The sequence below is a fragment of the Drosophila mojavensis genome, unplaced genomic scaffold, assembly GCF_018153725.1.
Source record: "Drosophila mojavensis isolate 15081-1352.22 unplaced genomic scaffold, ASM1815372v1 contig_277, whole genome shotgun sequence".
Classification (NCBI taxonomy): Eukaryota; Metazoa; Arthropoda; class Insecta; order Diptera; family Drosophilidae; genus Drosophila; species Drosophila mojavensis.
The window spans coordinates 5,001,957-5,029,943 of record NW_025318822.1 but is presented as its reverse complement, the minus strand read 5'-3'; the positions used below and the strand labels follow the sequence as shown (position 1 = coordinate 5,029,943).

The 27,987-nt window shown below is 37.0% G+C and overlaps 1 protein-coding gene and 1 long non-coding RNA gene across 4 annotated transcripts; one reads left to right on the top strand and one right to left on the bottom strand.

The window, feature by feature from the left end:
* Positions 1-47: 47 nt before the first annotated feature.
* LOC26527758 lies at positions 48-24,890 on the bottom strand. 2 transcript variants are annotated; one of them, XR_001449583.3, is made up of 3 exons: positions 24,807-24,890; positions 291-402; positions 48-197 (listed from the first exon to the last, which is right to left on the bottom strand). It is a non-coding gene; the product is annotated as an uncharacterized LOC26527758 (long non-coding RNA). The 2 variants fall into 2 exon arrangements; XR_004363730.2 differs by having other exon boundaries at positions 291-349; positions 24,807-24,888.
* Positions 5,424-27,927, top strand: LOC6574408 (solute carrier family 22 member 3). Of its 2 annotated transcripts, none has more exons than XM_002000419.4 (5): positions 5,424-6,094; positions 23,970-24,928; positions 25,023-25,177; positions 25,244-25,412; positions 25,627-27,927. In XM_002000419.4, the coding sequence occupies exons 1-5, from the start codon at positions 5,909-5,911 to the stop codon at positions 26,615-26,617; spliced, it is 2,460 nt and encodes an 819-aa protein (XP_002000455.2). In that variant the 5' UTR covers positions 5,424-5,908; the 3' UTR covers positions 26,618-27,927. The 2 variants fall into 2 exon arrangements, with proteins under 2 accessions (XP_002000455.2, XP_015022926.2); XM_015167440.3 differs by lacking the exon at positions 5,424-6,094 and adding an exon at positions 8,861-9,933.
* Positions 27,928-27,987: the final 60 nt, after the last annotated feature.

Genomic DNA, 27,987 nt, shown 5'->3' with positions numbered 1-27,987 from the left:
ATGTGAAATGCACATGCGAATTGCGAAGTTAAATAAACACAATCAAATTAATGAAATTAGCGACATAAAAAATGTTTTTTATTTATTTCTTTTTTTTTTCTTTGGTAAAATATTGTCACCTGTCGTGCTGCTACTGCTGTTGTTGTTGTTGTTGATGATGATGTTGTCGCATTTAATAGGGCTCACTTAGTTGGAAGCTGCGAAAAAAACAGCGTAAGCAAATCTCATATAAGCAAAAAACAGCGAGTTCAATAACAAGGTTAAACGCACGATATCAAATCTTCTCTTACCTCCCAACTCCCCAATATTTTCAGAATTTCCATTTGTCGCCTTTGTTTTCGCTTAACGTCTGTTGTTGGCAAAATGAAATCGTCACAATTAATTAGCACAAGTTTGACAGCGCTGTGGGTATTTGTTAAGTTATAAAAACACATCTCAAAAATAATCGAACTCATCTAAAAGCCTATCAAGAGCTATAGCTCATTCTTACAGCTCTACAAAATTTAGGCAAAGCAGACAAAAGATTTGATGTCCTGTTTCTTATACCTTGAAATTAATAACGAGAAAATAGAGCGAAATTTAAAGGTTTTGTTAAATTTATGTAACAGCCACAGACATCGATTATAATAATCAGTTGGCATATTGTTCTAAAATGACAAATATCCAGTCAAATATGTCGATCTTATACTATAAATTTGATTGAAATCTCTTACATAACAGAGAAATTACTAAGCAAAACGTTTAACCAATTAGCAAAAACATGTAGGTTGTTAAGAAAAGAACGAAATCCCGTAGTATTGCCCATTTATTTTTTTTTTTATATATATGTATATTTACCTAGCAGGGCTTTAATTAGATTAGCTCACTATTTAACAAAAATAAGATAAGATGAAATAAATTAAAACAGCTCAATTTTTCCATCATATTCGCATATATTTTCATTCGCTCTCTAATTAAATCATAAACATTATAATCAATCTATTTTCTATTAATTTGTCTGCACTGGAAGCAATAGACAAATCAGAAAAAAGGTATTAATTAATGGAGACATAAAGGTTTTATGATCCACACATAAAGAATAAGATAAGCAGAATAAGATACCTGTTAGCGATATATTTTTAAAGGATCTGATTAGACTCGACTTGAAAACAGAAATACGTGCTAAATACAGCACGCCAGGTGCTCGTGCCAAATGAACGTGACACAATTTGTTATATTTTTTGGCCAAAAACGAGTTTAAACTTAATTTGTAATTAGTTATTAAATGTTAATTAAATGCATCATATGATTATTTGTATACTCTACAGGAAATTAGGGAAATCAGGGTATAAAGTTTTTTTTTTTTTTTTTTTTTTCCTTTTTTTTTTTAAGAGCTAAAGACCTAACTTTATAATATAGTCGCATATAGTTGCATGGTTTTCCTGAAAATATAGACAATATGTAAAATTTTGTAAAACAATTAGCAAAGGCAGCACTGAGAACAAAAATGAAATGAGTCCAATAAATGAATAAGAGGAAGATACGCGAAGTGACACGAACCGGTTGCTAAAGGGTAATCAGTAAAATGGATTAGTTAAACTAATTGTAACTAAGCAAAATTGAAATGTGCAAATGAATAGAACATGCAGGGCGTGCGTTAAGTAAAAATTTCCACGTTCGTTACCCGTTGAGGCACTACAGACAGCTCTTCCTCTTCTGCAGCTCGTTCTAACATGTCGTCGTGAGTCGTTGTTTGTTATCGGTAACTGCGTCATCGGTTACCCGTTCGGCCATCGCTAATCGGAAGCCGACGTCGATGATCGTTGATTGCCGATTGTGTCTAGATCTGTGTCGCCGCACTCTTTTCGCTTATCACACATTTTTCTCGCTCGTTTGGCGCGCGACCTCAGTTCGCGCGTTGAGTTCAGTTTCAAAAACGGTTTTCGTTTCGCAACAAGCGCTAAATTCTAAAAGCAAATAAGCGCTCTGTTTTTGCAGCTCGCGATTCACAATTCTTTTGATTCGTTGTTTATTAACATAAATATTTACTTAATATATAAATACAGTTATCATATATTTCTTCTGTTGCCAGTTGGCGACATTTTGCGCACGTGTGTGTGTGTGTGTGTGTGTGTGTGTGTAGAAACTACTAGAGCTTGAGTTTTGGCACTTTGAATGAAGTGTGAAGAAAACAAGCGAAACGGTACTGCAATCAGTATCCGTTTTATGCTCGCTGCGAACGGACGAGGATCGTATAAAGTGAATCAAAATACATAAAGGATTTTATTCACACAAGCGCAATCAAGCGAATAATCCTTATAAAGTGCTCATTTAGTGTCTCGGTGAATACAAGGAAATATGATTCCAAGAATAGCCAACAGATCCTGACTGAATATCAGTGATTTTCAAAAAAATAAATAGGTAAGTTCTGAATAGATTTTAGGACAAACTGTGATAGAATTATTGATTGCTTGATTACAATCAAGTTCTTGATTATATAAGGCTAATAATACAATTGGAATAAATACTTAGAATTCAAGATAATTCACAGATTATGCAAATAGGATAACCATTTCATTGGAAATATCATTTCTTAGTTATTTGAAATGTGTTGCCTAACTCTTGATTTACATACATATATGTATGTTAGAATATTATTACTCGCTTTCGTAAAATCATTAGGAAAATCTATAAGAATAAGCTAGTGATGATATTTTATAAATAAACCTGAAGCAATGCTGGTAAATATAATTAGAAATTTCTATAAATCAAAGGGCTATTAAAATTTGGTGCCTCCTAAATTTCGCTGATAATTGTCATTATTTGCTTAGAGCAAAGCGTTTATAATCCTGCTTAATTAAGTAAAAATCGGCCTTTAATACAGCGTAAATATTCATATTACGCGGTTTGCCGCAATACGTTTATTGAAAAGTAATTAATGTTGTGATTTATTGCAATTATAATTATTTATTTAGCTAGCTCAAAATCTGTCTGTGTCTAGTTAGAACCGTTGGCTGTGCAATCTTTGAGTTAATTATTGGAGCGCTCTCTGTGTGTGGGAAATCACAGGGTTCGAGGGAATATACAAATAAATATATATAACTATCTATGTATATATATTTGTATTGGCACGAGCGTTGCACGATTTACACATGACGTGGCGCAATGAGGCGCAAAGCCAATGAATTATTCATAAAATGAATTAAAGAAAAGTTTTTTTTTTTTGTTTTTAACGAGATCAGAGTGAAAAATAATTAAGAAATGTGAAATATCAAACGGGTTTGGCGCCTATTTTAGGGGTCACTAACTGGAGTAGAGCAAGAAATTTTAAGGAATTACTCAGAAAATCGATGCATTAGGCTAAGCTTAAACAAATAATGCCGCGTTTAGTACTAAGTACTTAGTAGTGGGCAGGCACGTGACAGGCTTCCCCCATAAATACTCAAATGCATCCACGATCGAACCCTATATAATCACCTATATATATATGACTAATAGATGGTGCTCTACCCAATACACCTACGTCACGTGCATGAACTTTTTACCTGTACTTCAACAAGTTAGTACAAAATGCCACCGGCTTTGGCATTTGATTGCAGTTGGCTCAGTAGGTTTTAATTAGTGACTAATTGCAGCAGCATAGAATTAAGCTCAGCTACTTTATATATATGAATTACACACGATTATAATTTGATTCGTTGGGATTAATGGGAAAACGGCTTAGATATATTTACATTTTTTATAGTGCATGGTTATTGTTGTGTTTACCTTTCCACTTAACATGCAAATTATGCAATCGCAAAAAAGATGAAAAAAAAAAAAAATCATACATAAATATTATGTATGCATATATATTTAATCTTGCTAATGCAGAATTCAATGTTAATGAGCAAATGGAATATTAAAGCTCACAATGCATTGTGGGAAATTCAGTGCAACAGCTGTCACATTTTGAAAGTTGAACTCGTTAGATAATCGATTAAATAGAATTGCATATTATATTGACAGTCTGTCTTTAAATAAATAGTTTACAGCACAACAATCAACAAACATTTAAAAGTTCACTTCATACCTTAAGCTGAGATTAATTATCAGAGCAAGAGCAGAGCAGAGTTTATAGGGAAATTCATAAATTTATCATACAAAATATAAATTAAGCTAATCTATCTAATTAACAAAAAAATCAAGGAAAATTGGTTTCTTTGATTATTAAATAAATTTGCAGCAACAATAATTAGAATGATTATAAATAATAATAATACGACAACTGTCTGTGTCTCTATGACATCCTGAAACTTTCATCAATTTGAGACAGGTGGCAAATCACGCTTAGAATGAAGCTAACTCTTTTGGCAAACAGAAGCGTAACACATGTGCCGGAGAGCGTGTTAGGCTCATAAACATAGAGATAAATAAATAATATAAATATGTATATGTGTGTATATTACCGATGACAGCTGCTGCTGCGTGTGATAATTGTTAAAGCCAAAAAACGAAAATTAGAATAAAAAAAATAAATAAATAAATAAATAAACAAATGAAACATTACAAAGAATTAAAATAAATAAATGCTTGTCGAGCAAGACTAAACAAATATACAAGCTGACACTTGAACGAAAGCAACATTGAAAAGGAAAAATCAACAACAACAACAACAAATAACAAAACAAACGAACACTTAAGCAAACGAAACGAACTGAAACGAAATGAAAGAGAGAAAGAGGGGAATTAAACATATTGCTGGCTGACAGGGCGTATGAGCGTTTTTATAAGCAGTGTATGCATTGGGTACTACAATTCTATCAAACTAAACAATTCTATCAAACTAAACGAGCATGTATGGCCTTAGATATACAACATATACGTAATATTGCCTATATCTGACTAAAACTGAATATTTTTTTAGTCCCTTTCCATGAAAAATTTCTGGAATATGGGTCTCTCTCCTCTAACTTCTGACTATATAAAATGTAACAGCTTGTTTATATAAAATCTTGTTAGCTCTTAAGTAAATATTAATATATATCACATGTTATACATTTGTGTGCAAAAGGTATTCATTTGTCGGCGAGTCGCCCTTGCTTTTTTTTTTTTTTTTGTCTTTTTGGCAAGCATTGTGTAGACGTAAATTGTGTGCGTGTGCTTGTGTGCGTGTGGTTGAGTGTGTTAGTAGTTTTGGCAGAAACTAAATCAACTACAACAGAGCGTCATGAATTGGCCAATACACTCTCTCCCGGCTATCGCCCGCCTCCTGCCTCCCTGCCGCCTCTCTCTACACGCGGTCACGCTGTCGTCCGCTCTGTGCTTGTGGCTAAGTAAACTTGAACTTGACTTTGAGCCACCAGACGGAAGCGGTTGCCGAGTGCAGCATGCAGAAAGATTTGTGATGCTTGTTGGCGTTGATCTTGCTTGCTTCTGCTGCTATTGGGGGCCTGCTATAAATACCATAGGAGACAAGTGCCGTTGCTCTTGCTTCCTTTTGAGCGGCACTAGCGGAACTCGAGACACAAACACTTTGCCACTCGACAAACGAAAATAAAAAAAAAAATTAAAATAAAATAAGAAGATGAAGAGGCAAATCCAACAAAATTAAAAAAGCAGCCAAGAATTGTTCGCTGTTCGGCCCTTACTTCAACCTCAGTGCGAGCGCAGCGATTCGTCTGTGCTGTGATTACAACTGTTGCTAATCTAATTCATTTCTAATAATTGAAATAAATTCACTTGGCAGAGCTGCGATGCTGCAGCTCAACGTGTGCGATATAAAAAACACCAAAATGCCTGTGATTACATAAAGTGCAACAACAAAAAAACAAACCGTAAAAAAGTCAATTGAAAAAAAAATCGAAAAGAAAAATTACACAACCATTGTGAATATTTGTTGAATATTCTAAGTGATTTATTATTGATCAATGCAAAATAAAAGCTCACCATGAGCTTCATACATCCCGATGCCAGCCTCATCAATGGCAGCAATGCTGTCAGTGCAGCGGCCACAGAGCCCAACAACAAACAGTTCTCACAGTTGGACGCTCAGGCCCCGCCCCTGGAGGAGGCGAACGCCAGCTGTTCGCCTCGCGATAGAGTCGAAATCAAGATTGTGATGCTCAAAGTGCAGGTGATTCGTTCGATTCAGTTTTAGATAATATTAAGCTACGCAGCGACGTTCGGTAACAATTTAATTGCCCGCTCCTGAGAACCCGCTCCACTCAACTCACCTGAACTCAACTCGAATCATTTTAGCCCACAAAAAATTATTGCAATATGGATTTAATTATTCAGTTAATATGCCAGGTCAAAGGCTGTTGAACCCAGCGCTGTAAACGGCGAACGGGCAACAGTTCAATGTGAGCCTGAAGTGTTTAAGGTCTAATTAGAACTTAAATAGTTTATTCTAGAATTAGTTTAAGTTTGATTTTTTATTTGGATTTTAACTGTTTTAACTGCCCTCACTAATAGTGTTAATTATTTAATTATAGATTAAAAGCTATTTAACTGAAACTACAGCATGTCTGGTCTTAGTTTAGTTTTCTAGGGAAAATAGTCTAGCAACTAAGCTCACCGATTTCCTAAAATTGCCGTCAATTTTCTTAGTAATGTAAAGATAAATTTAAGTTCAGTCAAGTGAATATGTGTAATAAATTAATTATCAGTTTGACAAGTAATTTTTGACATTCGAATATTTTGCTTGAGCTTCGATATGCATAGCTCATGTTTTTGCTTCAGCCCACGACTCAAGCGTTTGCCTGCCTTAATAAATAAATCTAAGTGTTGCCTGAAAGTTGCGTGGCTTTGTGAAAATATAATGGGAAGTCACAAGGCAAACCTGTCCTGCAGCAGCTTGAAAATGACTACATAAATGCATGAAAAAATATATATGTATATATACTCATAAACACATATAGATTTAGTTAATTCTCAGAATTCTCTTTTTGCCATGCAATATCTTGCCCAAAGCCTTGTACTCAAGGCATTAATGTGAATTACCTGCTGCAATTTGTCTTGACTGCAAGTCACGTTACAAGTTTATAGCTAAACTCAAGGATTTAACTTGAGTAGAGTTCTCTTTGCCAATGTCAGGCAAATGACAGAGTGAACTCAGCTCAAGGATAATAACTAGCATGGAACAAGTGACACGCTGGTAATTTTCTCTCTAATTGGCGATAAGCTACTTGCATGGAGCAACACGTGGCAAGATTTAAACTTAGGAAATTGGTGTAAAGAAAATGTTTCATACGTTTCTTCCTTTTGCATATGCTGAAAAAACAATAGATGTTTACAATTGGCGCAAAGAAATTGCGGATCACGTGGCGTATACGTAATGTGTAATCTAATTTGCGTGCAGCACGTGGCATAGGCAACTTGTTTTTATATGCTCACCCAAAAAAGTCAAGAGCAACAAGGAAACATTTTGTTTGTTGTTGTTGTTGTTGATTTGTTTTAGCTTGGAGCAATAAATTTGATAAGGAAGTAAATTAAAAATAAATAAATAAAAATAAATAAAGAAAAGTTGGATTCCAAATATAAATTGGAAGTACATGAAAAGACGCTATTTGCTTAGCAAAAATAAATACAAAAATTAGATAAGTTAATACAACATTAATAATGATTTATGGTACGAACAAAAATTTGATTGAGTTTGTTGAGCATTGAAAATGAAATATTAAAATTAAAAATTAAAATTCGAGGAAAATACACTTCGACTTGAAGGTTTTTAATAAATACACGAGTATACGAACGAGTATGTATCGTTTATTTATTTATTTCCATGAAAAGGAAAAGACAGAAAGAAAAATATTCGTATGTATAGTATGCTCATAAAGTTCGCCTAAAAATTCATGTGAATTGAGCTTGACGCTCGCTTGATAACTGAAAGCCCAGTTTATTAAAACCTAAAAAAGAAATGAAATATAAAATGAATTTTATATGGGTGTACACATACTTCATTTATGAACAACTTTTGGTTATTTACAAAAATGTATATGATACATCATCATTAGTATTTTAATTATACCTTAAATTCAAATAATTTTCCTTTAGCTTGTTACTACTTTAGCCTGGGTTACACTTCGAGCTCCAGCTCAGTAGATATGTTGATAAAAGTCACGAATTGCCCACTTAGTAAATCGGCCGTAATTGCACTGCTGGAACTTCATTGAATAAACATTCCCCAACTAATCAAATGAGCTGAGTTTGAATACTTTACTTTATGCTTCTATATAGCATAAGTTTTGCGTACATGGTACGGGGTACCCGGTACGGGGTACAGCATATAGTAGTGGGAGGTATAGTTTCTCTGCCTATTCGAGATCGTATTTGAGTCCATGCAAGGCACGCAGTGACACGTACGTAAACTAGGATCCGTTCGTTTGGCTTTAGGCTGGGCTATTTGCAAACTGTTTGGCAAATCGTTTTATTCCCAGCGGAACGGTGCTTGAGGTTTTTATATTTTTATTTCGTGCTCATAATAGATAGAAATTGTTGGGCAGCACGAAACGCAATTTGCATTTAATCGAATCAATGTAAATAATTTGTCAACAGTTAGTTTTCAAAAGTTGCCATTTATATATGGCAATCGCAAGTGAACAGAAACTGTACAATGCCAGTAAGGGAGGAGACCTTGAATTTTTATCTTCAGGCAACTTCAAAAGCTTTAAACTTCCATTTTGGGTGGGCGGCAGGACAGCACGGAAAGTGAAAAGCAGCTGGCAGAGCTTCGGGGTGAAATTGAAACCTTGGTCATGAATGGAGCTAAGAAAGTCAAGCAGTGCCTGTCTGAGGGTGGGGAAAAGCTTTCGCAAACGCGCCAAGGGCTCGGGAAAACTGCAAGGGAAAGCCGAAGCCGAAGCGTACTGCGTCGCGTTGAGCTTTTAGCCGCATTTCGTTAGTTCAGTTGCGCGTAGGCCGAGCTGCAGTACGAATCGACGATTTTGGCGAACGGACGGCAAAATGTCCAAAGACTTTTTATTACCACCTAAACTTAGGCGCCATCACTCCAAAAAGAACTGGCCTAAATTCAGAGAAATCAAAATAAAATAAAGAAAATTCAAAGCACTTCGAACCGGTTTCAAAATGGGAAAATCATCATGAAAATATTGCAACAACAACTTGTTTAAATACTTTAATTAAAACTAAAAAATAAATCTGTTGCTATTATTCACTTAAAAAAGAAAAAAAATTAAAACCCCAAAAGTTCGTTCATGCGGCGATAACCTAATAAATTGAAATATTGCGCATACGCAGCGCTGTGCAGCAGCAGAGACATTATGTTCAATTTGAATTGAGTGAATCGTTTCAAAAAACAATCAAATTGCAATAAATTGCTTTAAAATAACTCCGCCAAGAGCCACGAGCACTTGTTATGCAAAACGGAGAAATCAACAGTCAACTCGAAAGAACGTAAACTTTTTATAGCATCAAGGCGCAGCTGTGACCACATTTTGTGTGTGTGCGTGTGTGTGAGTGGGCGTGTGTTAGGGTTGTGCGTGTGTGCTTGAGTGTCAGTGTTGCCAAAATCAAAGTGCCGCCGTTTGGTGGCAATGCCGCTTATAATTCACAATTTAACGAGGTAAAAGGCGCGCTTCCGATTGCCGGCCGCCTTTCACAATGCCCACAAACTTGAAGAGCGCTGGCAGCGGCAGCAACAGAAACCAAGCTGCCAATGGTCATGGTCAAGGCCTGCTTGACAACATGACTACCGCCAACTGCAACAGCAACTGCAACAGCAACAGCAATAGCAACAGCAACAGCAACAGCAACAACTCCAATGGCGGCGGCATAGGCAACGGCGCATCCAGTGGCATCGGCAGCAGCGAAAATTCGACAGCGTCAACTACTCGCAGCGATGAGAAAAAAAATGCAGCTACCGATGCTGATGACGATGGGGATGGGGATGGTAGCGGGGACGATGAGGACGATGAAGATGACGACGAAGACGATGATGAAGATGAAAGCACGGTATTTGGCTTTAACTAAATATTACGTTTATATCAACCCTCTCTGTCTCTCTGGGTATATACATACATATATGTATGCATAGAATCATAATTAGAAGACAGCCAACAAGACAATTTTTGTGGTTGGAGCAAAGTTGACGTGCGCTGCTCACACAGCCAAAGATTAGATTATGAAGCTCTGACGCCCCCGCCACAGGTCGAAGCTAGCTTTAAGCTTGGGAGTGCATGCTCATGCATGTTTTAGGGGATAAGCTTTATGAATGTGGTTTTATGAGCTAAGCCGTTTAGAAAAGCTGATAAGGAGTTGTTTATGCATTTGATAAATGTATTTAAAATAATGTATTTAAAATCGTCGGCGTAAAAATATATACTTATAATCATATAAATTTAAATAGCAGATTTACTTTTTTATATAAATAATATTACATTCACTTAGAGCTTAAAAGAGTGGGCCAGCAAGTCAGCTTTTACAATATCCATATTGGGAATTGGTTAATGGAATCAAGGAATATATATCTTATAAATTATCTATTATTTCAGGGTATCTGCTAGTCAATTAGCTAAAACTAATTTGGTTGCGTTTTATGCCTGCATGACAGTTCACAGTCCATCAAATCGTGTTAAATAATTCATGAAATTATATGCACGACATATGCGGATTGCCGTGCCTTACTGCCTTACGGAAAACCTGCCCGGATAAATTAACTTTAATGAGACTCGTTGCGCCGTGAAAAATCGCACAACTGTGACATTTTTTGGGCAATGTTTATAAAGCTGACCCCGGCAATAAATTCAAATTGTGTCTGCTTTACACTCTCATAAAGAAATAACACGCGTGTGTGCTGCGACGTTCTTTGCTGTTATTTTGGGCAAGGATATCTATTGCTGACATCTAAAGAAATAAATTGTTGTTTTCTCATATATATATTCTTTTGTTTGAGCTCCTGCCAATACGAAATACCACCGCTCCCCACAGCATTTCACGGGACAACGCAGCTGCTTTGAGTTCTTAATTAAAATTATTTAACTTTAGATGACATCAGCGAAAAATGAAAAGCCTGGGCTCTACAAGACTGGGGAATACTCTAAAACTCAATATAAATTATGTATATATGCTTTATAATTTTTTAAATTTAAGATGGCATTGAAAGGTTGGCTAAAAAAATGAAATACTCCTCTTCTGAGTGCCAAATTAGATCTGGCTTGACTCTGATAACTTGGTTTATTGATTGATATTAATTCATTTCGGGCATTATTATCGATTATGAGCAGAACAATTTTGATTAATAAGAATTTATTAATTTGCCTTTCGCACATTTTAGTAGCTCTAGATACACCCGGTTTTCCAACAACTACAGTGTACAGTTAATTGCGACTTTACTTCGCTTCAAGATTAGCTCTCTAATTAAGTATTGTGACGTAGGTCGCATGCAAAATATTTGCATAGCTCTTGCTTTCGGAGGCAACTGGGGAAAAACACGTGCCGCGCCAACAGCTGATAAAATCGCACAGGTAATTCTACTTGGGCCAGGTATCTACCTATGGGAGTGGCCGCTTCAGCTAGGGGTGGGCGACAAGTCACGGTCCGTTTGTTGGCCAACTCATTAGAAATGTGCGTGAAGCTCTAACTTTCATGGGCATAGCAGCACACGCTATAAGCCACATTAAATTAATTTAAAAAACTACTTCTCAGGGATATGCAAATTGTATTCTTCAACTGTTCAACTGTTTTCCACTTTAAGAGGGAGCATGCAAAACGAGTACCAGAGGAAGAGCTCGAGCCATATGCAAATTATATTGGCACACGACTTCAAGTTTCATATATTTAAATATACAAAATATAAGGAAATATACTTATATAAATACATGTATATACTTGTACATACATATATCAGGCATGTCATGAACATAGTTTGTGAATTCATCAAATTGAATATTCTTGGCACATTGAAACAGATGTGCACAGAAATTTAAGTTGAGGCTGACAAGTGGAGTAAACTTGTAATTTAACACGTAGGATCTCCCAGCACAAGTAACATATGAATAAGTATTCCCCTTGCCTTCGTCCTTTAAAGATATTAATAGTAGTACTCTGTTTTGAAAATTTGAAATAAAGCTTGAAGGATAAATTTTCCAGGTATCTCCTAGTCGGACATGTGTGAAATTTTGTTTTAAATTCAAATTGGCTTTAATACTTAAAAGCTGCTTTCATTTAAGCACGCATTCGCTTTCATGTTTCATAAGAGGTTTACACGCCTACCGTCTAAGCTCATAAAATAGCAGAGCCTCTGCAAAATTTTCATAAAGGAAACAATTTGTAAAGATGTTTTTATGGCCAAGCATTTGTTAATCTGTCTATACATTAACTTGATGTGCATATATCCCTCCCTATAAAGAATAAAGAAAGCAAGCAGCCTGATTGTCCGCCAACAAGATGAGCCCACTTACATATATCTAAGCATTTCGAAATTATGAAATTAAATTGGAATGGGCACAGCTACACATGTATGTACGTATGTAGCCAGAAGAGGAATAACAATAAGAGGAAGACAGGAGAAAGTGTTGCATATGGGATTTGGGTGGAAATTTTTGTTTTCTGAGCATTTGTTATGCTAATTGCGCATTCGGTACACTTTTACGCACTGAGGCTGTCCCAAAAATGTTATGCGAAAGTATGCCATAAAAGGGACGCACACGCAAACTCGCACTCACACATACATATATATGTACGTGTGTATTTCATTCTCACTGTCCTTGCCATAAAGATAGAGGCAACAAATCTAAGCAAAAAGGGACGCTTTTATGATACAAACAAAACTTTTATTGTTCCCGCACCCAAAACGAAAAGAGATGGAAAAAAAACTCCGAAGTGACAGGGACGTCAACCTGGAAATGTTTGCGCACCCGCCTTTTGGGTTAGGTCAAAGCAAAATCGCAAAAAGTTATGCAAAAGTTGTAACTAAAAATGGTAGAGCTTAGATTTAAAGATTGTTTAATAATTATCGCAAAGTCTAATGCAGAGGTGTTTAAGGAGAAACACTTTTAATTACTTTTCAAGCCACTTTCACAGTTGAGCCCAGGCGGTGCATTGAACTCAAGACCACTGAGATCAAGGGAACTTTAATTATTTGTTTAGTGGTTGCAATAAATATGGATACTGGGCCTCTTTATACAGGCATTCCGAGAATTTCAGCTTTAATCAGGCGTAGGCCCTAAAACACTTTGAAGTTCAACTTAAGGGTTAAGTAGAGCGACTTTCAACGAGTGTGCCTTGTTTTGTATATGTGCTTCCACTCAGCTTTTCCCAAAATTTAATAACAAGCTACGCATTTTTGCTTCCTCTTTTCCTTCGCTTTAATCAGCAACATTTTCCGACTGCTTGAGCCACGCACTTGAAACTTTAATCACTGAGCCTGGGCCCAGCTAAATTAGGCCTGACAAAAGAAACTGAAACCAATTTGTATGTATTATAAAAGGCAATGCATAAATTATGCTTTGATTTAGTGTATCAGTAGCAAATTGACGCAGCTAATCAAGTGGAAAATTGACAGCTTCATAGGGAACAAAAAAAAAAAAAAAAAAAAAAAACAAATTAATTTGATGCTTTTATAGAAGTTGGGCTCACGATAAATTAGCTTTGACTTATTTATCGATTGCATATTCCTCTCTGGGCGTACTAACGTTGCCCACACCAATTTACTATCGATTTTGAATGCATGTTAACAGCGATGTTACTCCACAATGTGTCGAGTGCATTATCAATAAACTAGCATTATTGTTGGCTGTTGGCCTGTAATTTTTATTGTTTACCAACACTGACGCCCTGTGCTTCAAATTGTTTACTTTGTATCGCGATTGCAAATGGAATTGAAATTATGAATGGAAGACGTGAGGTGGCTTATCCCGATTTGTAGCTCTAATAGCAAATACAAGAGCTCATTTACTAATATGTATATGAAATCGCTGCCTGTTGCTTAGGGAAAATAAATGTGCTCATAAATGCAAATAAAACAAGCAGCTGGCTGAATTTCATGCACCAGACAAGACACTTGTACAAATAACTAATGACAGGAAATAAGCTGCCACTTAAGCGATGCTCGTTCGTATGAGGAAGTGCTGCGAGCTCGCAGCCCGCAATAAATAGCAATTTGTGCTCAGTGGTAGTAGGAGCATTAAATGGCAGCTGCTCACGACACGGACAGAACAATGCCGGACAGACATGAGGGCATATTATGAGTGACACATGCATGTGAAGCTCGGCGCAGTTCGTTGAAATATACCATAAAAAGTTATATTGCATACTTTTCAGCGTCTGTCCCTCTGCATCATTGCACAGCCATACGAGAGAGCTATAAAAACTAAGGACAAAATGTTATATACTATACTTATTTTCTACACTTTTTGTCCGTTCGTCCAGCCACAAATTAATTATGCTAATGCACTTTACAAGACAGCAAGTGCCTTTTTGTAAAATTCAATAGAAAAAAATCAAATTTTAAAGTGGCGTAAACAAAATTCTAATTGAATTTTAATAATTGGCCGCAGACAAAATCAATTTGCTTTAGAATGCAGGACGTATTTTTTTGGTGTCGGTTCAAACATGGCATTTAAGGCTCGGCACTTGAAGCAATGCGTGCTGAAATTGTTTTATTTAATTTTTTAAGTTTTTTCCATTTTTTTTGTTTTTTTTTTTGAGCCCAAAAGCTTACGGAAACATATGCTGGGCATAGCTCCGTGGCAAGATGTTTGCCTCACAAGCCGAAGGTTTCAGGCCAAAAAATGGAAAAACATTTTGTATTCTTTTTATGTTTTTTATTTTTTTTTAAGCCAACATGTTATTTCTCTCTCTTTTCCTTCATTTTCTTCTTTTCCGTCGACTTTCAATAATTCTGCGGCATGTGCCACAGGGAAATCTTTCAATTGATGGGCAGATGACATGCAAATGAGGTGTATTAAATGGCATAAAAGCTGCGTGCGGCCAGATTTTTGTAAAATGCGATGGCTTATCAAAAGAGTTGGCTCACGCAACGATCTGCACCATCTGTTGGCCAACCATCACAGAAATCAGTTGCATAATATATAACAAAATATGCATGAGTGTGAGTGTCATATGTGTTGTGTGCGTATGTGTGTGTGCCTTAAGCGGGTTAGTTGTACTTCTGAAAGGGAGACAAACCTTGCCATTGAAAAGCAGCAGCTGTTACAGCTTCCATTTGCCCATCTAAAGGTCATAACAGATTACAGTGGTCCATATACCCTGGTCCGACTTGTTATTAATTAGGTATTTGGTCATCAGCTTAATGGAAATGTTGATTACTTTGTGGCGCATACGATATTCGCCATCAATAAATGATAAAAAAAAAAATAACGTTATATAAAACGAAATGTCAATATCAAGGTCAAATGAATCATTCAGGGCTCGGCATAAGGTAGCCAAAATGCTGTTGTTTACCAAGCAGACGGAGTGAAAAACATTCACATTTGACTTGTAAATTTTGCCATTTACTCATTTTCCTTCATTTCTTCTTCACATTTTCCCAATTGCTGATTTCCTGCTCAAAGCGCCGCTAATCAACAATAACAAAATAATCAAAATCTGAGGCTTTGCGCCAGAGAAAACCCTACCCAATTTCGTGAAGGCTGGCAGAGTGAGCCGTTTGGCTGAGGCAAATGCTTCGAAGCTGGAAAAATTCCACCAAGGGGAATACAACATATTCTCACTTTCCTCTTATTTTTGTTTATCTTCCTCTTTATTTGGCAACATGTGTGAGCGTGTGCTTAAACTATTTCGGGGCAAAATATTTGGAATTTAACAGCAAAACGGGATAAACATTTTAATCGGCCTTTAGAATTGATCGATTATTTTCGGTAAAGGAAAGGAAATCTTTTATATATAAATATATATATATGTATGGATGTGTGTACAATTCTGCGAAAGTCAATTAAATTTTTTATTTTTTTTATTTCACATTCTCTCTGCATTCATCAATTATTCCCTATCAACAGATTAAAGGTGTTTTTCCATACAGAAGCAGAAAATGCATAGTTATTTTATTCAAGTAAATTATATTTACTCTCACATTTTCTATAAATTCCAGCTGCGTTCACTTTCAGCTGAAGCAGTAGGAAATATTAAATTGATACAAAAAAGACAATTTAAACGCATTTGCTGTCTGTGTACATAAATGAGTTTGCCGAAAACCCAATCGAAGCCTCTCAACACCAGACCGAACAGCCTCCCAATTTGGTCCTCTTTTGGTCAATATTTATTGCGAACACAGAGCCGGCAATGAGCCCGAAATGTTGCGCCTTTCCTGTGTTACGGTTTATACCCATGCCAAATGGGAAATCAGGGTATAATAGTTTTTCGAAGCTGAGATCAAACCATAAAGTTTATGTGTATACCATACGCTTTATTTTCTGATTACCCATCCCACTAAATAATAATCGATAATACGTTTGAATACTTTTAGATCTGAAGAAATATATTTATATATTTAACTTTGCATGGTTCAGGATATCTTCAAGTCGAGCAGTCCCATATATAGCAGTTCCGTTTGTTTCCTTTTGAATATGGCTTCTCTTTGGCATTCCAGATGCCGCATAAAAATTGCTTTCAGATTGAATTTGACGACGCACTTTCATGCGCTTTGTACTAATAATCGGAATAATGATGTTTTCATAATAACCTTGAAGTTGGCCAAGTTTGTATTTGGCGTGAAGTTCAGCTCTTGAAATCATGCCAAAAATAAAATTGAAAACACTTGTACAAATCATTTGGACTCTAAATAAATACGAAGTGCGTAGAATCGCAATGGTAGAATTTGTTTTAGACTATATATTAATAGTATCTACTGACAGAAACTTCAATCTCAAGAGTAAGACGCGCAACGATGTGACGCAAGATAAGCGATTCATTAGAAAAATTCAATTCAATAAAGTGAAAGTTAAATTTTGTTAAACATTCTATTAAGCTACGTCTTAAAGTTGAATAGCTGCACATATGAGAAGCGCACAGAGCGACGCAGCGAAGACCAATTTATGAAGTAAGCATATACCAGACTTTGCCTTCTACACGTACACTCACGCAGACTATGCACATGCCATCGCAATGATCGTTATATACAGACTCACGCACGCACCCACACGCATAAATAAATACACACACATGCACATACACATACACATATACATATATTAATAACAATTTACCATATATTATGTATATGCTGTGCTGTGCCAAATTGTTTTGACGGCTTTTGCTAGCTGCCAAAGTTTCGGTCGTTGCCACACTGAAGGCGTATTTGCATACATGTGCCACAGCACGTGCCACAAAGCATACACACATACATAAATGTATATACACACAGAAACCCATCTACCATAAATTCACATTTATCAATAAAACAGAAGTTGCCTCTGCCCCTGCCCCTGCTCCTGCTCCTGCTTCTTAGCCTGTTTCTTACCGATAGCCCATTCACTTTCTTTGGCCAGTGCATTCATGCTATTTACTCAATGGCCTGACAAAAGGGTACGATAGAAATATTAAATTTGACCAGCGTCTGGCTTGATGTCTAGCCGGCATTATGTTCGTGTCTGTGGGCTAAATAGTTAAATTGCGGCTCGTCCATGGCTTGCATCATGGCATACACATTAATTAATAATAATAGTTCGACTTGTGACTGTTTACCAAATACACTGAAGCTGAGAATGGGAATGTGAATGAATGGGCAGCTCATGGTTGACTGACTGACTAATTGACTGCCTGATTGATGAACAAGGCATAACACTAATTGTAATTGAACTTGGAGCTATTACGCTTTCATTTCATTGAAGATATTGCTTGGCTCATACACGGTACAGACAATGTGCAGATTGAGCCTTGATTGACTGATATATTAAATGAAATGAAAACTATTTGCCTTTGGCACCGAATATTAATGATTAAAGTTATAGACGGTCAACAGTTGACATTTATGCTATGTGAATTGACGATTGATTGATTGATTGCACAACAGAATGCTTAGAATAACTGATTGATCAAAAAGTCTTTGTCTTTGGGACTGATTATTAATGATAAACCAGTCAACAGTTGCTATCCCATGTGAATCGATGATTGATTGATCAACAGAATGTTTAGAATGTTTACTGTATTAGCATATTAAATACTCTTAGGATATGCTTGATTGATTGATTGATATTGCTCTTTGACTGATTGAGCTGCAAACTGTTTATATTTATGTTATAAGCAAAATTCAGGCAACCTGAAAACAATTGCTATTGACTTTTGATCGACTAATTCCCAAACGCCCAGCCTCGTCTGCAAAGCTGCAAGAGCTCTCTATTAATCCAATGTTTGCCTTGAAGATGAGAGACATTATCCGCTCAGAGCATGGCTTCTGCACGCACAGCTTGATTGGCTAAGGGAACTATAAGCTCATCAGGTTGCTTTGGTTTCAATATGTCAACAGCTTGCTGCTTTCACATGACATGACAGTGACAGGTGAGCAGGTGGCCACGTGGACGGGTGGGCAGGTGGGCAGGTGGGCAGGAGAGAGCGAGCAGCTGAGATGTTGGAAGTGAAGGCCTGCTTGTTTTGTTACGCCCATTTCTTTGCATTTGGCATTCAGCTGCTACAGCTTTGCTCCAATTAACTTTGGCGCCCATTGTTGTCAACAGCATGTATAATAGTTGATGGCGGCTGAAAGCAACACACTGTAGCAGGTGAGCATACACACACACACACACTTACACTCTGTCGTCTTGAGAGCAAACTTGCGCAGCAACAACCCAGGACACATGCTTTCGACAATAAATTTATCATTATATAATGGCTTAGAAATAAGCTCGGACAAGAGAGCAGTCGACTACCGTTACCTGGCTAAACGAAACAACAAACTCGTTTTCTTCCTGAATGCGCTGCTGCGCCCTCTGAGTTGCAAGTTATTAATTAGCTGTGAAAGCGAACATATACTTATGCATATATTGTATATGCAGTGTATATATAAATATATAGTAAAGTGTTAAAATACAAACTTTTTGAATTAATTGCTAGTAAAATAACAAACGACGAACTCGTGGAAATTCGCTGCGCTAATTAATTTTCTCAACTGCGCTAAAAACTTTGTTTAAATGCAATTTGTTGTATTTGTTAGCAGTGACTCCTACACAACTTTAATAAGTTGTCTTTTTTTTTTTTTTTTTTTTTTTTTTTTTTTTTTGTATGGGTGAGGCAACCTTTAGGTAATATGTATACAAGTATTTAGCATGCAATGCGAATGCGTAAGCAAAATTGATCTAAATTGAGGGTAAACAATCTCTAAGGGAGCTTCTGATGCTGCCCTTTTAATCTCTTTACTATTCATTACAATTAATATTTATATAAGCTTATTACATTGCGCATCTAATACATGAATACATGAACTTGAACTTGCATTTCACAATACGAGCCAGATGGCTCCCGGATTTCCAAGAACTACTACTGTTTGTGCCGCATCCTCTTTAGTGCAAACAAGGAAGCTCTTGATTTGAGCCGACTATTGAATTGAGCTATCGGTCGTAACAAACAGTCAAATCGCACATGTGCTTTGCCATCCGATGGCCAATGTGGCGTGTACTTAATAAAATTAGATGCTATTTAATAGGGCCCCAGAGACCAAAAAAAAGAAGAAAATCAATTTCCTGTAAGTCTGTCTAGTGTTCGAGTGTTTATGACTGAAACTTCAAAAGGAACACGCCCCAATAGTTGGGCAACCAATGTTATTATTATTCCACTAAGTAAACAAAATATGTATATACATGCTTTTATATATGCTATTATAGTATGTACATGCTATTATAGAATGTATATATATATAAATGTATATATACATAGCACGTTAGCCAGCTGAGCCGAGTGTGAAGCGCACTCAATCGTGATTTTTAGGTGTGAGTCCCATCAGTCAACTGGCAGAGCGTCCAGGGACTAGAGGGCCAAGGAATGCGCCGCTGCGTTAGTCAGTCTGATGCCAGGCAGCTTATGAATTATTTATGGCTCGGATTATTTGGTTTTTGCGCTTATTAAAATGCGAAAATCGTAAGAAATATACGCACTGACAGGCATAAATTTCAGCTGGGAATCAATTGAAAACTTCAATTGAGACACGCAGCAAAAGTTTCATTCGCATTAACAGCTTAAACCGAAAAAAAAGTCAAGAATGTAAAATGAAATGAATTTTTGCCAGTGAGCATTTACTGAAATGCTTTTATTGACTGCTTATCTAAATATATAGCAAATAAATCGTAAACACTTCACATAATATGAGCAGGCTTTATATGAGAAGCGCCTAGAGAGGCCTCGTGAAAATCTGTAATGGTCAAGCAGAAGAAATTGGCCTTCAGAGCTATCAGTATTTGATTGTGAAAAACGTAAAATAAGAAGAGTAAATGGAATTTTAATTCAACATAAAATCTCAAACAGGCTAACTTTAAATTAAATCTGTCAATTAAAATGCCACAATTATGATTTTATACAGCTCTTGATGTCAAACAATTAGCGCAAAACAATTTTGTAGCAACGCCTTTTCTGGCAGTTGCTGGCATGTTAATGACCTTTCAGCAGGCGAGTGTTAATGTATACAGCCACGCCCAGCAGCCTAACACGCCCATCAAATCAGTTGACGGCCAAAAGTTGGGGAGCCATAGCTAATTATGAATAGCGCCACGGGGCGTATGAGCAATGTTCATTTTTCGCTTATGCAATGAGTTTCGGTTGGGTTCAACAGATCCCACTGGGTGGAGAAGTTTATTGAACTGTCACGTGACCACATATAAAAACAGCTACGAGAAAAGGTTCATTTATTTGCAGTTATTTGTTTTTTACGACTTGCCTCAACCACAACAACAACAACGACGACGAGTACCGTCAATTGGCATTAACCTTCAAAACTATTTACACAAATGGCAGGCCGAATATATCAATAAGTCGATTCGAACAATCGCAGTGAACAATCGCCCGTTAAATGAACCAACTTATTTGCTTAACTGATTGTCGAACATTTCGTGCTATAAATAGATCGAAGCACTCAGCTAGGCATAAGTCTTGCATATTTATAGGCAACTCAAATATCAAATGTGCTCACAGCAAACCAAGCCAAACCAAGCCCAAACAATATCGAATTTCCATCTTTGTTATTTGTGTGTAGCTCTTTAATTTATACATGAAATTGATATGACAAAGCACTTGCCATGCATTCTGCATAACGGCAGCTTAACAATAACTAACGAGAAAAGTGTTACGCATACACATGCATATGTGAATGTACTCCATATCGTCATCATGAAAATGAACCCCAAATTGGTTTTTAATCTACAAACATTTTAAGCGAGATATAGTCTTGCAAAAATTTCCTTAATATAATATAGATATCCTTCTTATAAAATGTATGATTAATAGACATATTATACATATTATGTAAACATTGCTATACTGTTTTCGCTCAAGGGTGTTATATAATAACATATGTTCATCATTTCAAATATTCTATTCGACCATATGACTACATTTGATTGAATACTGTATACAAAAATTTGTATGATAGACACACATATATGCAACAATATTTGTATTTATATAGATTGTATGAGGACTTGCTTGGCCTACAATGAAAATGAAAAACGAAAACACATTTTACTGTTTCGACTCACGTACCAAAAAAAAAATATTATAACAAAGAAAAATAAAAAAAAAAGACAGTAAAATATAAAAAGAAACTAATAATAATAGCATGGCTAGCAATGTCCGACTAAGTGATACTCTGAACCCAATGACCTTGAATCTCTTACTGTACTCGTACTAAATAGGCGCAGCTTGAAGTTCATGAAAATGTAAAAAGCTGAAAACGATATGGAGCAAAACCTAAACAAACTCGCTATCTCTATAAACATGCAGAACAGACTATGATCGATTCGACCTTGGTCAAGCATATAACTTATATATAAATATATCTTAGTCATCTGTTTGTTACAAACAGTTTAGGAAACCTACAGCAGCACAGCACTATAATTGGTTGACGGGAGTAGAAAGTGGAGGAGCGCAGCTCCCACTTGTAGGAATTTGCCAACCAACTATATTACTATATATATATATATATGTCTGTATACATACATATACATATATACAAAATAAGTACATATCTATGTACAAGTATACGATGACACTTGGGTACTTAAAGGACAGGCACTTGTGCTTGTTGTTGTCCTTTCTGGACAAAAACGAAAATAAGTGGCGAAAACTTTACCAGCTCCAAAAGTTTTCTACTTTCAACTTAGCCGACAAGATTCTTATTGAAGAAGTTGGTCAAAAGATGGCAATATGATTAAAAGCGTTATGCGAATAGGAGTGAGAACTAATGGCGACTAAATTTACCCTGCAAATTGTGTTAATAATTGTGCTAATAAAATGAAAAGTGAGATGAGACATTTTGATGCCCTAATACTAAAAAAATCATGATATAATTGAAAACAAAATTTCAAACTAGATAAATATATATTTGAATTAATATTCCAAAAATGTAATCAAAGAAAAAATATATTGATATATATATATATTTAATTAATATTTGTATTAAAATTTAATATATATAAATATCTAAAATAATCTGAGAAGATATTTTTTATTTAGTCTATATATATTTTTTTTCACGATATCAAATTAGAAAATATCGTCCTTGCTGTTTCACAAGTTAATTATTTATGGGCCTCTTGTAGCAACTTTTGCTGGCTAAAGAATAAATGCTGAGTGCAAACAGGTAATTAGGTATTTAACTGGCAGACCTGTCTCAAAGTCGGCAAGCAACAGCACAGGAATGGCAAAGCGCACAAAACGGCTGTAAAATAATGAATGTGACACAGGGCGTGTGCGTAGTGCGGCACTATATATAGTATACAGTATATAGTATTGTCTACGGTAGACAGTTTAGCGTAGCGTATAGCCCGTACTACTCTATACGCTATATGCCGTACATAGTATACCAGCATAGCGCATGCAGTGTACAGCATTCTGCGACCCACAAAATTGACCTGATTCAGAGCCGGCCAAGGACATGCCGGCTGCCGGTTGCCGGCAGTCAGCAGTTGGCAGTCGGTAGCCGGTAGCCCCTACGTTGGGGTGCGCAACTTTGGACCTTATAATATGCGCCTGAACTGAATTGCAATTGCAATGATAATACGAGTGTGAGCGTGTGTGTGTGTGGGTGGGTGTGGGCGTATGTCCCGATTAGATGTGTAGTTGGCTCTGTCTGGGTTTGCGTTTTAAATTATCTCAATAGCGCTATAAATAGAGCTAGGACCTATGAAGCGGATGTCCAGACCCGGACGCCGGCGCTAAGGCAATTTGTATTCATTATTTGTTAAGAGCCAAGTCGCTATGCAACTGATTCCCGATACGAGCGCTGATGGTGGTTAGCTTAGAGCCCATCAGATGCTGCGGCGAATGGAATGCTGTCAAGCAGGAGGCGCAGTGAATGCACTTGTGTCGAGGATGGCCAATACTTGAGATAATCAAGCGAAAATATCTATAATGGCGATTGGGTCATTGTGCGTGTGCATTAGTGTGTGTGAGCGTATATGGAAAATTGTTGAAATATTTGTTCTCACTGTTAAGTTTAATGTTAGATTTACTTGAGCTATATTTTGTGGTTACGCAAAATGCTCAGAGCGTTTTGCCTCATTTAAGATAACTGTGAATTTTGGGTCTCTAATTGGACTTCTAATTGGATTAGGCGCAAATTGCATAGCAACCAAGAAGTAAACCCTAATGAAAGTGGTCTGACATTTACCTTACCAGAGAGGCAGTGTTAACACACCGTCTGCATAATAATTACATAAGTATTAATTACATAAACAATGCCATCGATATCACTTTAACGAAAAACTTGCCTAGTGGACTAAAATGCCATTAACGTAAACTATTAATATTCCTTTTATAGTAGCACTGACTGATGACTGAGATGACTTATTAATAATCCTTATTTTCGTCGACTCATTGCTTATTTGCAGGCAGAGACACCCTTACTACCATTGAAGGAGGACGAGTCGACGCCATTCAAGACCCCGAGTAACACACCTATATACGTAACTAAACCGCACATATCAGCAACGCCATCCCGTGGCCAGTATAACGCAGTTGTCAGTGAATCACCGATTACGAATGCGTCCAAGAGGTGTCTAAGTGTCAACTCGCTGACCAACTATTCCTCGCCCAATCCTTCCCCCACGCCGTCACCTTCACTCACATCCACGCTTACCTTTGAAAATTGTGAGCCCAACAACAATAACAACAACAACAACAACAACAACGAGGAAGTATTCTACACGCCGCTCGGCGGACAAACACCAAATCATAAACCCACACAGGAATTCGAGCTCTATCCGCAAGACACGTTCGAACGTCTCGAGGGCAAGCAACCGAAGCCAAATACCAAAATGCAAAGCAAAGTGGATGCAGTGGGCCAAATCACCGGCCATTGGGGCAAGTGGCAACTGCGCACAGTACTCTTAATCTTTCTGTGCAAAATACCCTCCTCCTGGTTTATGGCTTGCATCATTTTCACGGCGCCTGCACCCCGCCACGGTGAATTCTTTTGCAAGCCGCCGCCTGAGATCGGCGTCCAGAATCAGACGGAATGGATCAAGGTGTCGCATCCCCAAAAGGAGGAGAAGGAAGATCAGGAGTTTACCATTGATTTTTGTAATGTGTACGAGGATGCCCAGCAGCACGCTCATCACTACTATAACTATGAGGACCGCTCCAAGGAGCCAGTCATTTGGGAGAAGCCACTACATCGCAACGCCTCTGTAATACCCTGCACGGAGTTTCAGCATAAAAGCACTTACCACTCGGTTGTCACTCAATACGATCTCGTCTGCTCCCGCGATATACTCGTGTCCGTAACGCAGTTCTTCCACTTGTTCGGGGTGCTCACGGGCGGAATATTGGCCAATCATCTTTTAAAATAGTAGGTCCAATTGGAAGCTACCGAATTGATATTCCAACTAATATCTTCCTCTTTCTCTTTCCCTCCCACTATGTCTGTTGCTCGCGAACTGCAGCTTTAGTCCACGCAGTGTAATGCTCTTCGGCATGATAACACAAATATTTTGTGGAAATCTAACTGGTCATGTGTCTTCCTATGAGCTTCATGTCTTTTTCCGATGTCTCTCCGCTGTCTGCTGCGCTCAGATGTACACCGCCGGCGGCATGATAAGTAAGTTCATATCCAAAAGCACTAGTACAACTATCGATAACACGCTACACAATGTGTGTTTTCCAGTGGCGGACATTACTGGTGGAAAATATCGCACGTATGTGTCCACGCTGTTTGAACAATTCTGGTCTATTGGAGTTATGATGTTACCAGGATTGGCCAGCTTTTGGTCTAGCTGGTCGCATCTTTATATGGCCATTTCTTGGCCCACAGTAATACTCATTTACCTTTGGCAGTAAGTATTAATAAACCACAAAGCGTACATTTATATCAAACCTTTATTTCAAACTCTAATTCGAATTCGAACTCGAATTTTTGCCTTGCTGCAGAATAAATTGTATATTATGCCTAGGTGGCAACGCTGTAAGAATATTCTAGAGATGAAAACAATTGTATTCATACAAACCAAAAGAAAAGAAACTTACTAATTTTATTGAATCAATTTGCAGATGGATCCCCGATTCCCCACGCTGGATGATAGAACGCGGTCGCGTGCAGGATGCCAAAAAGATTTTGCTTGAGTGTGCCGAGATGAATGGCACACGCCTTAGTTTGCCCCACGACATTGACCAGCAGCTAGAGCTACAGGCACAAACGGCCATGGATGCGCCGCCTCCAGCGGGCTGGTGGTCCATTTGGAAAGGTGAGAAGGCAGTGCGGCACATGATCTGCGTACATCTGGCATGGTCGCTATACATCAGCGTCTATTACGGCTGCCTGCTGAACATACGGTCGTTCAGTCGAGACCATCTGTTCATCAACACCTTTGTGGCAGGCTTTAGTGAGATGATTGGCACATTCATTGGACTCTATTTGATCATGAACACCACACGCAAATGGCTTTGGGCCGGAATCTTCAATATTGTGGCCGGTTGTTTTGCGTGGTGCTGTTGGCTAGTGCCCAAGCCAGGCGTCGTTTCTCTAGATGCCAACGTTGCTATGCTCATGTGCACGGCTATGGTGTCCAAGATGGCCATATCTACTTCGCTTTCCATTCTGACCACCAGCACCGTGGAGCTAGTGAGCCCAGAGAAACGCAAGATAGCTGCCTTTTCGACAATATGCTGGGCCCGATTTTGGCTACTAGGTGCTCCGTTCATTGGCTCCACCGTTGTGATTGGCCAGCTAATACCACAGACTGCATACACGGCACTAGCGGTCATTGGTGGCGTCTGCATGTCTTTGATCAGTGGTCCACGCACGCATCCCATCTCGCGTCCTGCATCACCAGTGTCCCAGGGTGCCCAGAACATGGCCGCACAGTTCACTGTCATCGATGGATTGGACAACAAAGGCTATGAGCCCAGTTCCAATACCAGCAATACCATCTATTCTACAAATACGTTTAGGAAATTGACCACACCGCAGTCGAATTTACCACCACAGCTGATGCCCGGCATTTGGACGACAAAAATGCACGAGGATGTCCAACCAATGTGATTGAATATACAACTGTATGTGCTGATTGACGGTTAGGGGAACCAAGACAACTGCTGGAATTGTGCAAGAGTAAAGCTGGAATAGATATTTGGAATGGATTTACGACTTTGGACTTGCTGTGAATTATACAATTGAACGGTCTAAAAATTTGATATACTCTATAAACAAATCTTTTGTGCTATATATATATATATAAGTATATGTGTATATATGTATAAATATTACTATCTAGATTCATCTAGAATCAAAACTTTATAATTCGCGTAAAAATGCAACTTTTTGACATTTATAAGCAAAGTTCAAGCGCTATTCGCCCTATACTATACCGAAAAATCGAGCACAATTTACAAAACGAACTAAAAATAATGCTCAAAAAATGAGAAGAAATCGATGTAACAATAATAACTATCTTAGATGTCAAAGATAACTTTTTAAGTAGTGAATCTTTTAAGCTTAAAGCTAACATTTCAATTAAAAGAAAAGATGCTCTGGTAAACTCATAGATTGAATTACTTTAAGTTCTATGCATATTTCTAGTATACATACGTATGTGTGTATAATTTGCAATTTAAATATTTTCGATAAATCGAGTAATGTAACTTTTACTGTTTGAAACCGAAGAGACCCTGAATATGGATCTAAATATAATAGCATGAGCATAGCCATATATAATATAAATACCTTAGTTAGTTAATGAAAAGTGGAACATGCCGAAAGCAGCTCAGTATTAAAAATAACCAGATAACTTATCCTAAATGAATGTAATGTTATATATGTCTCAAATCCAACAATATAGTTACTTATCGATGTAGTAGAAGCATTGTTTCCTATAAACTTATATCAACCAAATTGATGTTAATATATAAATATAATTATATTTATATATCATTTTGAGTAACCTAGGGCTGTTCCACATTGAAGTGATTGTGTTGCAAACACCTGGAGAGAATAACTTGAAAAGACATATATTAAGTATTTACATTTAATTCTTTATTAATTAACTACAACAATAATAATTCTACACATTAAATTCAAATTAAATTACTTCAATACCATTACGTATTATCAAGTGCAGCATAGAGAATGAAGCTAATTTTTTAAATATATTTAATTACTTTAGTAGTGTTTTAATTTTGTTAAGTAATTTCTTAAATTAACTACTATATAATGAAAATTAGCATATATATATTTTTGCAAATGAATTCGCCTGAAATCTAGTTGAATGTTAAATAATTATGGTTAGTATATGGAATGTTATTCATGGAAAGAGAAATATTTTTTTAATAAATCATACCAAAAACTCATCGAAATTTACATATTTTTCACTTTTAAAGTTGGCGCCGATGATATACCCACATGTATGTTATAAG

Coding starts and splice junctions, on each gene's coding strand:
- LOC6574408 (XM_015167440.3), top strand. CDS start 9,583: ATGCCCACAAACTTGAAGAGCGCTGGCAGCGGCAGCAACAGAAACCAA. Junction 9,934..23,969: donor ATGATGAAGATGAAAGCACG/GTATTTGGCTTT, acceptor GCTTATTTGCAG/GCAGAGACACCCTTACTACC. Junction 25,178..25,243: donor CACCGCCGGCGGCATGATAA/GTAAGTTCATAT, acceptor TGTGTTTTCCAG/TGGCGGACATTACTGGTGGA.